Source organism: Eleutherodactylus coqui, chromosome 1 (genome assembly GCF_035609145.1).
Source record: "Eleutherodactylus coqui strain aEleCoq1 chromosome 1, aEleCoq1.hap1, whole genome shotgun sequence".
NCBI lineage: Eukaryota > Metazoa > Chordata > Amphibia > Anura > Eleutherodactylidae > Eleutherodactylus > Eleutherodactylus coqui.
Window position 1 is genome coordinate 489,896,960 of NC_089837.1, and position 17,686 is coordinate 489,914,645.

Here is a 17,686-nt window from a genome sequence, read left to right on the forward strand (position 1 = left end):
GCTGGACGGTGCGCTGAACTACACTGGTGGATGGGGCCGAGGACAGCGGAGGTGAGGGTGTGGGTGCAGGCCAGGAGACGGTAGTGCCTGTGTTCTGAGAGGGGGGTTGCATCTCAGTGGCAGGTTGGGGCACAGGGGGAGAGGCAGGGGTGCAAACCGGAGGCGGTGAACGGCCTTCGTCCCACCTTGTGGGGTGCTTGGCCATCATATGTCTGCGCATGGTGGTGGTGGTGAGGCTGTTGGTGTTGGCTCCCCGGCTGAGCTTTGCGCGACAAAGGTTGCACACCACTGTTCGTCGGTCGTCAGGCGTCTCTGTGAAAAACTGCCAGACCTTAGAGCACCTCGGCCTCCGCAGGGTGGCATGGCGTGAGGGTGCGCTTCGGGAAACAGTTGGTGGATTATTCGGTCTGGCCCTGCCTCTACCCCTGGCCACCGCACTGCCTCTTGCAACCTACCCTGCTGCTGCCCGTGCCTCCCCCTCTGAAGACCTGTCCTGTGTAGGCGTTGCACACCAGGTGGGGTCAGTCACCTCATCGTCCTGCTGCTCTTCCTCCGAATCCTCTGTGCGCTGCTCCCTCGGACTTACTGCCCTTACTACTACCTCACTGCAAGACAACTGTGTCTCATCGTCATCGTCCTCCTCACACACAGAAAGTTCTTGAGACAGTTGGCGGAAGTCCCCAGCCTCTTCCCCCGGACCCCGGGAACTTTCGAATGGTTGGGCATCAGTGACGATAAACTCCTCTGGTGGGAGAGGAACCACTCCTGCCCAATCTAAGCAGGGGCCCGAGAACAGTTCCTGGGAGTGTTCCCGCTCCTGAGCAGGTGTCATTGTAGTGGAGTGAGGAGGCTGGGAGGAAGGAGGAGCAGCAGACAGAGGATTCGGATTTGCAGCAGTGGACGGCGCAGAACTGCGGGTGGACAATAGGTTGCTCGAAGCACTTTCTGCCATCCAGGACAGGACCTGCTCACACTGCTCATTTTCTAATAACCGTCTCCCGCGTGGACCCATTAATTGGGCGATGAATGTGGGGACGCCAGAAACGTGCCTCTCTCCTAATCGCGCAGCAGTCGGCTGCGACACACCTGGATCAGGAGCTCGGCCTGTGCCCACACCCTGACTTGGCCCTCCGCGTCCTCGGCCGCGTCCACGTCCTCTAGGCCTACCCCTACCCCTCAGCATGCTGTATTACCAGTGATTTGATTTCACAGGCAGGAAATAAATTGGCGCAAGACTGCAGGCCAAATATAATTTTTTCCCTTTTTTGAAAACGAAAGGACCCACTGCGTATATTCAATGAATAATCTAAGTTTAATAACTGTGCTGTGTCCCTGCTAATGTGTCACAGAACTTGAGGGTAGCAGAGTTATTAACTCTGGCAGAGCAGGTATTTTTTTCCCAATTAAGGAAAGCAAATGGCAAAGCCAGCAGTAAACCGTAGCTGGGTGCGTCTGATTTTTTAACGTTGTACACGCAGCTCACACGTGTCCACAGCCCTTAGGATGGACAGAGGCAGGACAAATAGATTTTGTTTCCCTTTTTTTACACCAAAAGGACCCACTGCGTATATTCAATGAATAATAACTGTGTTGTGGCCCTGCCTACACAATTCTTTCCCTGTAGTATCAATGGAGGGTGCAATGCTCTGCAGAGGCGATTTTGAGAAGAAAAAAAATATGCAGCACAGCTAACAGCAGCCTGGACAGTACTGCACACGGTTAAATATGGCCCTAGAAAGGACCGTTGAGGTTCTTGAAGGCTACACTCACTCCTAACACTCTCCCTGCCTATGCAGCACTTCTGTCCCTAATGCCGGGTGCAACGCTCTGCAGAGGCGATTTTGAGGAAAAAAAAAAAGGCACTGCTAACAGCAGCCAACACACAGCTATCAGTGGCCCTAATAAGGACCTTTGGGGTTCTTGAAGCCTACACTAACTGCTATTTCTCTCCCTACAGCAGCTCCGGTACCAGCAGCACTGTCCCTCATCTAACTCACAAGGCATCTGAGGCGAGCCGCGGGAGGGGCCGACTTTTATATTCGGGTGACATCTGATCTTCCCAGCCACTCACTGCAGGGGGGTGGTATAGGGCTGGAACGTCACAGGGGGAAGTTGTAATGCCTTCCCTGTCTTTCAATTGGCCAGAAAAGCGCGCTAACGTCTCAGGGAAGGAAGTGAAAGTAACCCGAATACCGCATGGTGTTCGTTACGAATAACGAACATCCCGAACACACTAATATTCGCACGAATATCAAGCTCGGACGAACACGTTCGCTCATCTCTAGTTATTACCTATCGGATTTTAGTGCGGATTTAATCCACGATGTGTAATCATACCATATCGTCCACCTGGACAGCTATGCTAAATGCATACGTAATGTATATGTTTTAGCACATAACCTATACAGTATTTGCTCTATTTACACTGCAGAGCCTTTATTAGCACCAACTTTCTAGCTGTCCCGATTGGTAATCTACCAGCCTGGTGCAACCCTAGTGTGGTGCCAGTAGAGTTGCAACCTTGGTCACAAAAAATTCTGGCTAAGGTAAAAGTGGTCTGGGGTGAGGTTATTGACATGGCTTCTTAGGAAATGTTTTTAGACAATAGTAATAGTGGACCCAATGGTAAAGGTGCTGACTTTAGTTGCTCCAATAGTAATAGTATCCCCCTTAGTGGCCCCAGTAGTAATATGGCCCCATCTTCGTGACTTCGCCACCCTGAGCCTCAGGCCAGACAGCAACCCCACATCATTAAACATTTCACCCATTTCTCTACCGTCTGGCCACCGCTGCTGTACACACAGACTTTGCAATACATACAAGGCATGTAGGAATGCAGGCGCTGAGTGGTAAAAAATAAATACCACCACCGTCCTTTTAACTTACCGGAGTGGCAACTCTAGGTGTTAACATGAAGTCCTTGTATGGATCCTAATTGCTGAATACATTGAATTCTACTTCCTGTCCTATGAGTTAGCAATAGTGACAATTATGTACATATGCTGTAAATATCACATCATCCATGTATTATATTTGGATATGTGGAACAGTAAAGCTTTCTATGGTAACACGACACTAGATAGACATGAGAACTGGAAATGTCACAAACATTAGGGTACTGGCTACTTAAATGTTTCATGACATGACCATGCATGCTATTTTGTCCTTCTTAAAGGGACAGTCCTGACCCGAATCTGCCTCTTATTGGCTGCGTCCTTTCACAAGGAATGCTTGACATTGTAGACATCTCTTTCATTCAGGACTGCACTGCTATTTCACCTTCTCTTGAACTTTAATCTTATGCTAGGTGGCCTCCCAGCATCTTTTACTGGCTCATAGCGCCACTACCCCAGAGTGCCTTGTTCTCCCATTACAGTATTTTACATCCACCCATCACATCAATAAACATCAAACTCCTAAAACATCACACTTCCCAATAACTACAGTCCCCTCAGGGAGGTACTCCCCCCGTCCATACTCATCCATCATAGTTCCCAGTGTGCGCACATTAAACAGTCTTTGGACCAGTTTTACCAATCCAGCAACTTTGTTGCATCTTGCTCCATGGTACTGTCATTGAAACCAAGTTCATGGCGATCTCTGCTACTTCAGGGACCGAGTCCTCTGCAGGAAGGGAGACTACGTCTCCTTCCATGTGGCATGATGTCATTTTCTGACCCCAGGTCATCAGGGCCCTTTCACTAGTAGCTCTTATCTTCGGTTGTTAGTCTCTGGCTGCTGCCACATCACTAGTAGGCCTCAATCACTGCTACTGCTAAGGCTGCTCCCCTCTCTTCATTGCTGCTGCTCACACACACTCTGCAGACTCTTACATACTGCTGCTTCATGTCCTCTCGTGATACAACTGTAATAACTTATATGGTCTAGATAGCCACTGTGACATCCCCCCTGGGGATGTTCCAGCACAAAGGCAGTCCTAGTGAGTTTTTAAGACTTTTCTGGGGGTCAGAGCCAAAAATCTTTTCAGTTCACAGCTGCAGCATCATAGTAAATAAAATGGGGGGGGGGGGGAGTCAGTGCGCCCTATAAAGCGAATTTGTGAAAATTCAAGCTGGTTAGCACATTCGCACAGCCACATATTCGCTCTACTACACATTTGCCTGGTCGCGTGTTCGTTCGGCCACACATCTGGCCAGGTCCGCTCCATGGCAGGAGAGAAGAGCAGTTCTCTTTCTCCTCTCCCCTCCCACTAGCACTCACCACCACCACTGATTGGTGGTGAGCACCAGCGGGAAAAGCTGCTGCTCCCCCATCTCCACTAATCAGCTTCCTCCTGCCTACATGAGCGCCGCTGTTCCTGCTGTGGAAGAGAAAGGAAAGGAATTAAAGTGGCCCTCTGTCACCCTGTACTATCCCCTGCACTGTCACCTTAAGTCCCTGGGTGAGTTCAAAATATTGTTTTCTTATTTTCCTCCTCTAAAACCTGGGTGTGTCTTATCATCATAAAGCGAAAAATATGATAATCATGTGATTTCTGTCTCTGAATGTCCTTAAAAATACAGAAGTCTACCCATATACAGGCAGGCACATGAAAAGGGGTTTTACACCTTATGCATCCCTTTTACATTAGTGTATTACATTATAGATTATTACACATTATAAACATAACTAGTATCATTGGTGACTTAGGGTGATAAAATAGTTAATACTGATATCATTTATCTATGGTGGTCTAGGATGGGCATAGGTTAATCCTTAATATCCCTGGTGGTTTAGTGGTTAACACTCAATACTATATAACAATCTAACTATATAGTTTATATTTAGAATGGCAAGAAGGTTGTAAAGGTAAATACCCCGGTGTAAGCACCGAGTCATGACTGACTGCTAGGGTGACGTCACATTGTGACTAGAGATGAGCGAGTATACTCGCTAAAGGCAATTGCTCGAGCGAGCATTGCCTTTAGCGAGTATCTCCCCGCTCGAGATGAAAGGTTCGGGTGCCGGCGCGGGGGAGCGGTGAGTAGCAGCAGTCAGCAGGAGGGAGCGGGGGGGAGAGAGGGAGAGAGAGATCTCCCCTCCGTTCCGCCCCGCTCTCCCCCGCAGCTCCCTGCCCGCCGCCGGCACCCAAACCCTTTGTCTCGAGCAGGCAGGTACTCGCTAAAGGCAATGCTCGCTCGAGCAATTGCCTTTAGCGAGTATACTTGCTCATCTCTAATTGTGACGTTTTCTTGGCAGACTGTTTTTGCAGGGTGGTTTCTTTGCCATTGCCTTCCCCAGTCATCTTTACCCCCTATCAAACTGGGTACTCATTTTACTGATCTCGAAATGATGGGAGGCTGAGTCAACCTTGAACCGGCTACCTGGCAAGAAGGTTAATGGTGATCATCTATGAAAGGACCATGAACCTAGAATTTATTGTACTTAAACGGGTTCTCCCACAGAACAAAGTTATCTCCTATCCACAGATGATTATCCACAGATGGATGCACCAGAAGGTTCCCGAATGAATGGAAGGGCGGTTAGGCATGTGCACTAGTCCTCCATTCATATCAATGAAATTGCCGGAAATAGCCAATTGTTTGAACTCTGGTATCGCCTGCAGTTCTATTGAAATGAATGAAACAGCGAAGTGCGTGCTCAACTACCATTGCATTCATTTGAGGACCTTCAGGACCCCCATTCTCTTGATCAGGGTTCAGGGAGTCCCAACAGCCGCTCTCCCTCCAATAGTCTAGTTGTCCCGTATCTTGTCTATAGAGAATAGCTTTTCTTTTGGAGGATAACCCCTTTACTCTGTATAGGTCCTGAATTCTAATAGGGATCGGCGCTCTGTTTTTCTCATACATAATTCAAAATTCCCTTTAGCCTTATTCACAGTGCGATGGCCGAGTGCGATTTCAGTCAGTGAAAAAGTGACCGATTTCACTGCGAGTGTATGTGCGTTTTACAGCAGATGTTCTTGCCTTTTTGGGTTTTTAACAAGCGATTGTCATCTGACTACAATCTGTTTTGCGTGCCTGTCAAAAAAGGGAAGCTGGGCCAATTGATGTCATTTAACCCCTTAGTGACCAGCCCATTGCCTTTTTACGTCTTGGCCTGTTGGGCTTAATTCACAGAGGACGTAAAAACATGCATCCTCTGGTAATGACAGCCCTACAGGCCCTGGACACGACAGCTCCATGCTGCTGGTTACCGGAGGTAGCCGACAGCATGGAGCTGTCATCCCGGTCCACGGTACCCCACTCCCGTTCACATGATCGCTGGTATCCACCGGATACTGGCAATCGTGGTAAAGTCAGTGAAAAGCTAAAAAAAGTTAAAGTTTCAGCTCCGTATCCGTTTCAGATCAGATCCATAAGGGGAGCGGAGAATATTCACCCCCCGTCCTCTGTGCTGTCCGGCGTCTTTTTCATTCTGCCCAGCCCTGCCACCGGCGCATGCGCACCAGATGCATTACGTCACGGCCATGCGCCGAGAGCCGGGAGGCCCGGGAAATATAAAAACTCCCTGCTCCCAGCTAGTATGAGTAGCCGAGAGCAGGGAGCTTTCACCGGTAGCCGCTGTGTGCGTTCCCAGTCACATGATCGCTGCTATCCAATGTAAAAGTTTTAAAAAGTTTTAAAAGTTTTTTTTTTTAAAGAAAAAAAGTTTGTTTCATCTCCCCTCATGGACCATATCCATGAGAGGAGATGAAATTAGGTACCTAAAGTCCCCAGATTAATCCGCAGACTTTACCCTGGTTTCTGTGCACGTGTCTGCCGCCAAAATGGCGGACGCAGACGCAAAAGCCGCAAATTGCCGGGTAATTTAAAATCTTCTTGCATCTGGCTACTAAATGTAGCCAAGAGCCTGGAGATTTCATGGGGGGGGGGGGCATGGTACGCATTTACCAGTCACGTGATCGCCGTTATCTATTGGATAACGGCGATCACTTAAAAGTAAAAATAAGCTCAATTTTCACCTCCCATCAGGCATCCGATCCGTGAGGGGAGGTGAAATTACTTAACCAAGGCCACAGGCGATGTACCCTGATGGGATCCTTATCTGTGGACCTCTCCCCAGCTTTGGCGCATGCGCCCTTCGTCAAAATGGCGGATGCAAGTGCAAAAGCTGGGGAGGGCAAGAGGAAATTTAAAATCTCCTTGCTCCTGGCTACTAAAGGTAGACGAGAGCTTAGAGATATCACGGGGGGCCGCAGTGAGCGTCTTCGGGCACGTGTTCGCCATTATACAATGGATAATGGCGATCACATAAAAGTTAAAAGACAGTTAAAGTTTGATGCTCTATTCAGTTTGGGCCCGTTGTGCATCCAGGCAGAAGATTAGGGCTATAATGGGTATGTTTCTGAACACGGGATGAAGAGGGGTATCCATTTTGGGGTGAAAGTCTTTATTACTATGTATGCTGTACAAAAAAACAAAAATCGTAATTTTTTCCTTCTGCTTTGCTTCGATTCATTCAAAAACGGCGGGGTCAAAATACGCAATACACCCCTAGATGAATTTGTTAAGGCGTCTAGTTTTTAAAATAGGGTTATTTGTGGGGATTCTCTATCATTTTGGCCGCTCAAGGGGTCTACAAGTGTAGAATGCGGCCTAAAACGCCTTCAAGCAAAATGTCTGTTCTGAAAACCTCCCGCTGCTCCTTTCGGTTAGGGCCCCGTTGTGCATATGGACAGAAGATTAGGGCCACAATGGGTATGTTATATAAAGCAATGTCTGTGTATTTTTTATAGATCTTTCTGGATAAGACAGACTCAACTTTCCAGTCTTAGAGCACACTCCATTGCAACTTCCTTCCCGCAGCTTATGTCAAATGTGGATGCTGCTTATGAAATTGCTGAAAGACGAACGGCATATTTTTTTAAAGGTAAGACAGAAAACTGTATTTAAAATATACAAATTATACAACAAGTTCAGTTGGGGGTTGAGGCTGTAAGTGACTGCAGTTCCTGACAGTATGTGCCATGCACTTGTACCCTGATCTAGCTGCCAGTGCAGATGTAACTCATGAATGGTTGGTATACGCACACCATGCTAGCAGCTCGTGATTTTCTCAGATCTTTTGACAATATTTGTTGCCATCTAAATAGTCCCCTGATGAGCCTCTTGTTTGCTATACTGATGAAACAAGTTGAGATATTTATTAACTGACTTTTACCACTATAGGGACATCCTAGGGTCTCCTATATAAGGACTTTAACTCAGGGTTGTCCTTATCAGGGCAGTAGTCCCACTCTTTGGTGATAGGGTGTGCTAGACAGTAGAGAATAACAGGATGAATCCCAGAAGGGTTGGAAGGTTCCTCCAGGATCAACGGGTCCAACCCCCTGCTCAGTGCTGGTTTTACTAAATCATCCCAGACAGATGTCTGTCCAGCTTCTGTTTGAAGACTTCCACTGAAGGAGAATTTACCACCTCCCGTGGCAACCTGTTCCACTCATTCATCACCCTCGTTGTTAGGATGAGTTTGAGTCCCCTCTGCCCTTGTTTCTTCATATACCAACAAATTCCATGATTGGAGCCATCACGAGATTGGAATATTTGAGAAATAAAACATACCCAGAAGCATCTTGACTCGGTGAGATTGTTCATTTACTCCCACACTTTATTCTCTGGTTTGGCCAAGTCATACTTATGTTGTTTTTTGGTAATTAGACTATTTAGCCTTCTGCAATTTTTGACATCACCCAGCGGTATTTGGCTAGTGTTTTGGGCCAAGTATTTATGTGTGCTCCTGACTTACTGAATTACAGTGGTACCCTTATTTTAATTAGCATAATAAAAATTATGTTTTAATTGTATCATCCATTGTTTTTGTATAAAAATTATAGTAATAGATTTTTATTGATTTTTTTTAAGCTCTTGCTACGCTGCCTTTATGTACCCCTTTGTACTCCTGGTGAGGTGGAAACCATCAACATGTGAACAGCCAACTGCAGCAGCCATGATCTGAGATAACCATTTAAGTGCCACTCTCAATTCTGACAGCGGCATTTAAATGTCCTGAACAAGATCGTGGGCGGCCATTTAAGTGTCACGTCAGCCTCGGGCTTTGTAAAGACCCCCAGGGCCGCCAAGTATTTTTGTCTGTGGCATGTCTTATTAGAATGCTTGAAGAAATACGTGATGATGAAACAATTGCGACTAGGGGTATACTAAGGAAAAATTAAAAACAAGTGAAATAAAGTTTTTCTTCAGTTATTACAAACAATAAAAAATAATAACATTTTAGAAAAAACCTTTAGCCATCTTAAAAACATATTTGATGTTGTCGCATCCATAAAAGTCTGATCTATTAAAATAATGCAAAATTTATTTTGCACAGTGAACGTTGAGAGAAAGAGAAATACATAATACTAGAATTGGATTTCTTTGGTCACCCCATCTCCAAGATAAAAGGCAATAAAAACTATCAAAAAGTCATATGTGTCCCCAAACGGTCTCCATAGAAACCACAGGTCATTCGCAAGGAGAGGCTACCCCTCTGTCTACGTGGATTAGTCACATGACCGGTTAAATTGAGCACAACGTGCGTTCCATTATTAAAACAAACTTTATTCATCCCCCAGGGTGAAAGACATTACCATTTCTCTGCCGCAGCCAAATAAGTTAATTGTTAGAATGAAACACTTACTCATAAAAAAGCATAACATTTGCAATACTGTTCCTTAGGCCTCATGTCCACTGTAAAATAACATTTAAAATCCGCAGTGTTTCTCCCGCATGCGTGATCCGCGCCCTATAGGGATGCATTGGACACCCGCAGGTAGTTAAATACCTGCTGATGTCATTTTCCTTTGAGGCGCAGATTGCGTGTGCGGGAAAACACCCGCAGCATGCTCCATTTTAGTGCAAGTCTCCAGCGCGGACGGCTCCCGCAGGCTTCTATCGAAGCCTATGGAAGCCGCCGGGATCCGCGGCACACCCGCAGCTGAATTTCTGCTCTCCGGCGAGGGGGAGCAGGAGTTAAAAAAAAAATAGAGTGCACGGCGCATGCGACACTGCTGGCGTGCCGAGCACATTCGCCAGGCCGAAGAAAGAAGATCCGTCCGGGACGTAGGGCAGATCCGCAGTGTCAGGACAGGTAAGTAATTCTTCTTTTTAGGCCTTATGTCTGCGGGAAAGGAGAGACCCGCTGTGGGATTCTGCATGGAGAATCCGCGGTGAGCCTGATTTTTCCCGTGGACATGAGGCCTAAGACTCGCGTGATGTATCAGAAATAATATATACAATCATATATAGAAAATACAGTCAGTCTTTTAAAAAAATTTACATTAGTGGGTTGGGGTAAAAATTCATATAAACTATTTTTTACACTTAAAAATAAATATATATACTATTTAAAAAATATTTATGTTTATAAAATGGTCCTAAATGTTGTAAACGCTACTCAGTAATTACATAACAATTATAATATATCTAATATACTTGATTACTGACCCTCTATAAAATAGAAATGCATGGAACTAAATTTTTTCTAAGACCTCATCAAAACCATGGGGTACTACTGTTCTTAGACAGGAGATCCAATACATTTCTGTCCGTCTTAGGTCTAATATGGATTTAGTTGTCAGGCATTCAAGTGGTGTGACACTTAATTTCTTAAAATCACAATTATGCGTTTCACCAAAATGTCTTGATTCACTGTGTTTTGTGAAATGATTCTTGATGCTCATCCTATACTGGTTGATGCGGGTGCGTAGTTTGTTTCTAGTGCGACCCACATATTTAGTACCACAAGGACACTCCAACATATATATCCCATTTTGGGTGTCACACGTCATTCTCTGATAAATTGATATAGTTTCTTCCCCATTTATGATGGCATGCCCTTTATGCATCAACGTGGGACAACACTTACATCTTTTTTTATTACATTTAATCGACCCCGCTGCCTGTAAACCAACTCCGGTGTTACCACTTAGTGGATGATGCTTAAAGGGGTTGTCCCGCGAAAGCAAGTGGGGGTATACACTTCTGTATGGCCATATTAATGCACTTTGTAATGTACATCGTGCATTAATTATGAGCCATACAGAAGTTATTCACTTACCTGTTCCGTTGCTAGCGTCCTCGTCTCCATGGTGCCATCTAATTTCAGCGTCTAATCTCCCGATTAGACGCGCTTGCGCAGTCCGGTCTTCTCCCTTCTGAATGGGGCCGCTCGTGCAGGAGAGCTGCTCCTCGTAGCTCCGCCCTGTCACGTGTGCCGATTCCAGCCAATCAGGAGGCTGGAATCGGCAATGGCACGCACAGAGCCCACGGTGCACCATGGGAGAAGACCTGCGGTCCACCGTGGGTGAAGATCCCGGCGGCCATCTTCGCAAGGTAAGTTAGAAGTCACCGGAGCGCGGGGATTCGGGTAAGTACTATCCGTTTTTTTTTTTTTAAACCCCTGCATTGGGTTTGTCTCGCGCCGAACGGGGGGGCTATTGAAAAAAAACAAAACCCGTTTCGGCGCGGGACAACCCCTTTAATGAAATGATTCTTTTTTTTTATTAGGATTAGATGGGGCCAAGATGTTTAGTAGCATTTTGTTTCTCTTAAAAATTATTTTAGGTTGTGGTTTAATGGGTTTTTTTTAAAAAAAGGGGTCTTTTTAATATTTCCCAGTTCTTTTTTATGATCCTTTTTATTTTTAGATGACTGGAACTATTTTGGTCAGGAAGGCACTTTTTTCATCAGTGAAATCGTTTAGTTTTTTTTTTCTTTCATGTCTTCTTTATTAGTATTACTAGTATTGTTAATATTCTTCTCCTTTTCTTTATCATATTCTTTCTTTATGTTCCTTTTTGTGCTTCTTATTCTTTTAGTTCCTCGTCTCGTGCTCTCTTATATGCGTTATCTATTAATGAGATCGGGTAATGCTTTTTTAAATCTCTGCCTGTGGTTCAAAGTCCTCTTCATGGGTGATTATTTAATTATTTAATTGTTTTTTTTTTGTTTTTTTTTAAATATTGCAACAACAACAAAAATTGTATAAATTTAGTATCATTATTTTGAGCCACAGAATAAAGTTATGTCTTTTTCACCATAGAATGTATACTGTAAAAACAAGACCACCCTCCCCCAATAAAAATTGTGAAATTATTATTTTTTTTCCTCTTTAAGCCACTTGGACATTTTTAAGAGTTTTTCAGTACATTAAATGGTACCATTGAAAAATACAGCTTGTCCCGCAGGGAACAAGACCCTCAAACAGCTACATCAATGGGAAAAAAAAGTTATGAGTTTTTGAAAGTGGGGAGGAGAAATATGAAATGAAGAAAAAATGGCCACATCCTCAAGGGATGCTGGGGCACTTTGAATAGGTTTCTCTGCACATCTGCACTCCTGGCCACCAACCCCATGAACTTAAAAGGAATACCCTGTTAATTATAATCCATTATTCACCATTAGTTGTTTGTAAAAGAGATAACAGAATAAGGATTTAATTTCCTTCAATCTTCTCTTCTGAGTTACCAAGTAAAGATGTTCTTTTTTACAGGTCCCCATTATTGGGCAACAAGAGGTCTCCTGAGTCTAGGACCTCCCCGTCTTATTTATGACTTTGGATTTCCAAGTACTGTGCAGAAGATTGATGCTGCTGTCCACCTGAAAGGTCCTAGGAAGACACTGTTCTTTGTCGGGGAAGATTTCTACAGGTTGTCTTTCCACCACAAATAAAAAATACAGTCCATAGAAATACTGGTTATGTTCCTTTCCTTCATGTTGTAAAGGTTTCATGATCTGTATTTGCTTTTTTTCCTACATTGTAGCACCAAGTGGTTTTTATTTTAATTGATACATTTTCTAAGCCATGAAATCATGAGGGATGTTGATAACTTTTTGGCTTTAACCACAAAAAATTGTCATAGAACAATAGAATTTCACAGTTATTCTACGTATTCCCCCCAAATATCAATGTACCTCTGCCTGCAGTGTTGCAACTTCTTCCTCCTATAAAGAGGTTACAGTGTGATGAGGACAGCGCCTTGATTTAACGTGGTGGTATAAATAGCAATCAAATATAATACTTCAAAGTAGGACTTAGCTGGTGCCAAGAGGGGGTTCTTCTAAAGGATAACAGAACCTCCCGCTAGCACCTCAAGTCCGGCAGGCTCTAATGGTATGGTCTTTCAATCCCGCAAACAATCCATAGGTTTGGAGAGTAGCAGCCAGGAATACCCCTAATTAGAGATAATACGGGGGTAGAAAATAAGGGTATATTAGGATAATAAAGCCTCATGCGCTCAGAAGGATGGAAGGCTGAGTCAACCTTGAGCCAGCTACCTGAACCATGTGGGGTTTGAGCCCGCAACCTTCAGATCATGAGTGAGAGCATAGGACTGCATTGTGTTGTCTTAACACTCTACGTCACACGAGGCCCAATGTCTCCATCAATTTATCCAAAAGTGTTGTGTAACACACAGCCATGAAAGTGGACTTCTTTGGAAGGTAGTCTACAAGCAGTATCCCATCTTTATCCCTGAAGATAGATGCCATCACCTTGCATGACTATTTCTGCACTCTGAACTTCTTTGGATGTGGGGAACCACTGTGTCTCCATCCTTTTGACTGCTATTTTGATGTAGGATCATACATAATAATCCATGTCTCATACATCGTCACCAGTCAAGACAGAAAAATGCTGCAGCCGTCATTGGGAAGCTTGCACTTGAGCACACTTTTGATCTGCTGACAAATATTTTAAGACCCACTTGGTAGACACTTTCCTCATGTCCAAATGATCATGAATTATAGACCCAACTCTTTCTCTGGGTATGTTCAGAGCTTCGGCTATCGTCTTTGCAAAAAGAAACATGTCATGGATGGCATCTATGGCTTCTAGAACAGTCAGCAATAGAGGTTGGTGGTGTTGAAGTTTTAAATTTGGCAACCCAATTTTTCATTATAGAGTACAAAGGATAATTGTCTGATGGCAGGTGCACATAGACTAGCCCCATCTAAGCTCTGCCTGCGGTTCAAGCAATTTCCACCAGAATCCTCATAAGCCTTTCATGTGTTGAAGGTGATCTCAGTGGTATGGGGCTTTGGTATGAGTCTCGTGGTTATACCCTTTGTCCAATAGTTTATTGTAATAGTTGCAATGGTACAATCTATTCATAATAAGCTATCTATATATTCTCTCCACAGCTATGATGAAGCAAACCGAATCATGGACAGTGGATACCCAAAAAGCATTGATGATGAGTTTTCTGGGGTCGAAGGTATTGTAGATGCAGCAGTTGAAGTAAATGGTAAGTGTCCTGTGAACAGCACCTGGAGTGGAATATATTAGTCATAGGCTTCTTTCACACGAGTGCATATCGACCCATCGCTTTCAGGGCCGGCCAATATACGCTGCGTTGGGGGCGAAAAACCTGGTGAACGGGTGACAAATCAAATGTTTGTGCGCCCGTTCATATGGCCTGGTAAGGCCAGCACAAATGCGCCGACCTCACCAGGCCATCTCCCATTTCCCCTCCCTCCCCATCGCAGGCTTACCTGTCTTCCTCCTAGCTCAGTCTGCGCAATGGGAGGGGGCATGATGGGGGCGGAGCTAAGCACCAGTCTGCCCCGCCTCCTCCCATTGATGGCTATAGGCAAGGGGCAGGGGGACGGTGAGCACTTAGCTCCGCCCTTGTCTATAGCCATCAATGGGAGGAGGTAGGGCGGAACGGCACTTAGCTCCACCCCATCCCGCCCCCTCCTATCGCACAGAACGAGAGGGGAGGAAGACAGGTGAGCCTGCACGGGTGGGGGGGAAAACAGAGGGAGGGAGTTTAGCAACCACGCTGCTAATCTCCCTCCCACCTACGGCCGCTGCCATGGGCTCCCATAGGAGCACGTGCCGTGGCTGGACGTATTCCGGCCCAAACATACTTCCAAAACTATCTTTTGGGCCCAACGTAAAAAATCACGGCGCTATATTGGCCGTCCGGGAGTCTTTATGTCTCGCAAATCACCCATGTGATCTAATGCAATGGAATCCAATGCATCAGATCACAGTGCATATCGGCCGGCCGTGAAAACAGCCAGCTGATATACGCTCATGGGAAAGAAGCCTTATAAAAAGACCAGGCTACCATCCAATTTAAGACCATCCCTGGGTTAATGAAGCTTTGAGGTTATGAGGGATCAACTTCATATTCAACTAAACAAAGTATTTGCATATGGCCGCTCCATTCATTTTGCCAGTTTCTTAGGGAATATTACTGGAGGTTGTAGGTTTTTCTGAAGATAGATTATCAGGTTCCTTTTGAAGCTTTCCCAGATGGCGGATGCATTGAGGAACCAAGTTCCAGAATATCGGTGATGCAAATGAAAAATCTTGGAGAAGGTTTTGTAAGAAGCAGATAAGAGGAGAGTAAAGGAGGAGGTCTTGTGAGGACCGGAGATTATGTGTGGGTAGACACCAAGATATTAGGTGACAGATGTAAGGAGGAGACATGTTGTGGATAGAGATGTATGGAAGGGACAGTTTGTGGACAGAGATGTATGGAAGCGATAGCTTGTGGACAGAGTTGTATGGAGGGACAGGTTGTGGACAGAGATGTATGGAGGGGACAGGTTGTGGACAGAGATGTATGGAGGGGACAGGTTGTGGACAGAGATGTATGGAGGGGACAGGTTGTGGACAGAGATGTATGGAGGGGACAGGTTGTGGACAGAGATGTATGGAGGGGACAGGTTGTGGACAGAGATGTATGGAGGGGACAGGTTGTGGACAGAGATGTATGGAGGAAACAGCTTGTGGACAGAGATGCATGGAGGGACAGGTTGTGGACAGAAATGTATGGAGGGACAGGTTGTGGACAGAGATGTATGGAGGGGACAGGTTTTGGAAAGAGATGTATGGAGGGGACAGGTTGTGGACAGAGATGTATGGAGGGGACAGGTTGTGGACAGAGATGTATGGAGGGGACAGGTTGTGGACAGAGATGTATGGAGGGGACAGGTTGTGGACAGAGATGTATGGAGGAAACAGCTTGTGGACAGAGATGCATGGAGGGACAGGTTGTGGACAGAAATGTATGGAGGGACAGGTTGTGGACAGAGATGTATGGAGGGGACAGGTTTTGGAAAGAGATGTATGGAGGGGACAGGTTGTGGACAGAGATGTATGGAGGGGACAGGTTGTGGACAGAGATGTATGGAGGGGACAGGTTGTGGACAGAGATGTATGGAGGGGACAGGTTGTGGACAGAGATGTATGGAGGGGACAGGTTTTGGACAGAGATGTATGGAGAGGACAGGTTGAGGACAGAGATGTATGGAGGGGATAGGTTGTGGACAGTCTAGTATATCATTGATAATACCTTGAACTGGATTCTCTGGAAAATGGGCAGCCAGTGAAGGGATTGGCAGAAGGGAGAGGCAGTGCAGTAACAAGGTTAGAGGTGGATTAGCCAGGCAGCAGAGCTGAGGATGGATTTAAGGGGTGCAAGAATGTTGGATAGGGGGGCCAGAGAGGAGAATGTTGCAATAGTCTAATTGGGAGGAGATTAGAGCAAGCACTAGTATTTTTTTAAACTCTGGTTTGAGGAAAGGTTGTATTCAAGAGATGTTTTTGAGTTGGAGGTGGCAGGAGATGGTGAGGACTTATATGTGCGATTTGAAAGAAAGGGCAGTGTTAAATGTTACGCTGAGATAGAGAACTTGTGGGACTGGTGAAAGTATGGAGGGCCATTAATTGTGAATGATAACTCTGGTGGGGGTGTTAAGTAAGATGGGATAGGTGATGAGTTTTAGAAAGCAGGAAGAGAAGAAAAAGGAAATTGGCGATAGACACTTTGGGATTGTGGATAGTAGAGCGATAACATCTGGGCCAGAGAGATAGATGTGGTGTCATCAACATAAAGGTGGTGCTGAAAGCTGTGAGATTCTATGAGCTGTCCTAGGTCAAAGGTTTGGATGGACAAGAGTAGGGGTCCTAGGATAGAGCCTTGGGGTGTATGAGTGGGAGATAGTGACATAAATGTTAATATATATACATTTACCAAAAAATGGAGGGTTATGTCACTGGAGTTTCTCTGAACCAGGTGGACATGTGTGTGAGGTGAAGGTCTCGCGGGTCAGCAATGGCTCCTTCACTCACAAATGCTGCAGTTATTCAGTCCAGGACAAACGCTTTCCTTCCTGCTGCTCCTCTGAATGCAGCCCTAGTGCTCCCTTATTCAGAGCAGTGCTGGGTGATGGCATCCTGGTACCCAACCTGTGTCCTGTCACCTGTGCTGCCCCTGACCGGCACCCTGGCTGCATCCCTAGCGGCCTTAGCTCCAGTGCTGCAACTGTTGCTTTACTACACATCTACGTTGACTGATGTTTTAGCATGTGGTACACTGAGGAATTTATTAATATCTGTATCATTTTTATTGCTTGTAGGGTACATTTACTTTTTTTCTGGGCCAGAAGCTTACAAATACGACCCAGTGAAAGAAGATGTGGTCAGCGTTGTGAAATCAGGGTCCTGGATTGGTTGTTGAGGAAATAAAAAACAAAGTGGAATTCTATAGAAAATATGACAAATGCGGCTGTGAGATTGTGTTATGACGTAACATAGCAACTGCAGCATGTAAATACAGAACTGTGATGTGTTAAAAAATTATCTAAAAATTTTTCAATGTTTTTGACTATGTTGTGATGAACGTCTATGGCAAATAAAGAGGAACTGTACCACTATAACTTTAGTATTATAAGCAAACCATTTCTTGCATGGCTCATCTTGTCTTTGGGGC

The 17,686-nt window shown here is 45.2% G+C and overlaps 1 protein-coding gene across 1 annotated transcript in view; it reads left to right on the top strand.

Annotated features, from left to right (window-relative positions):
• The window catches only part of MMP20 (matrix metallopeptidase 20), a 40,981-nt gene extending 23,547 nt beyond the window's left edge, over positions 1–17,434 (top strand). The window contains exons 10-13 of the mRNA XM_066589011.1: positions 7,700–7,833; positions 12,454–12,610; positions 14,103–14,206; positions 17,334–17,434. Coding sequence (XP_066445108.1) covers positions 7,700–7,833; positions 12,454–12,610; positions 14,103–14,206; positions 17,334–17,434 — 496 coding nt within the window. The remainder of the gene's footprint in view (positions 1–7,699; positions 7,834–12,453; positions 12,611–14,102; positions 14,207–17,333) is intronic.
• Positions 17,435–17,686: the final 252 nt, after the last annotated feature.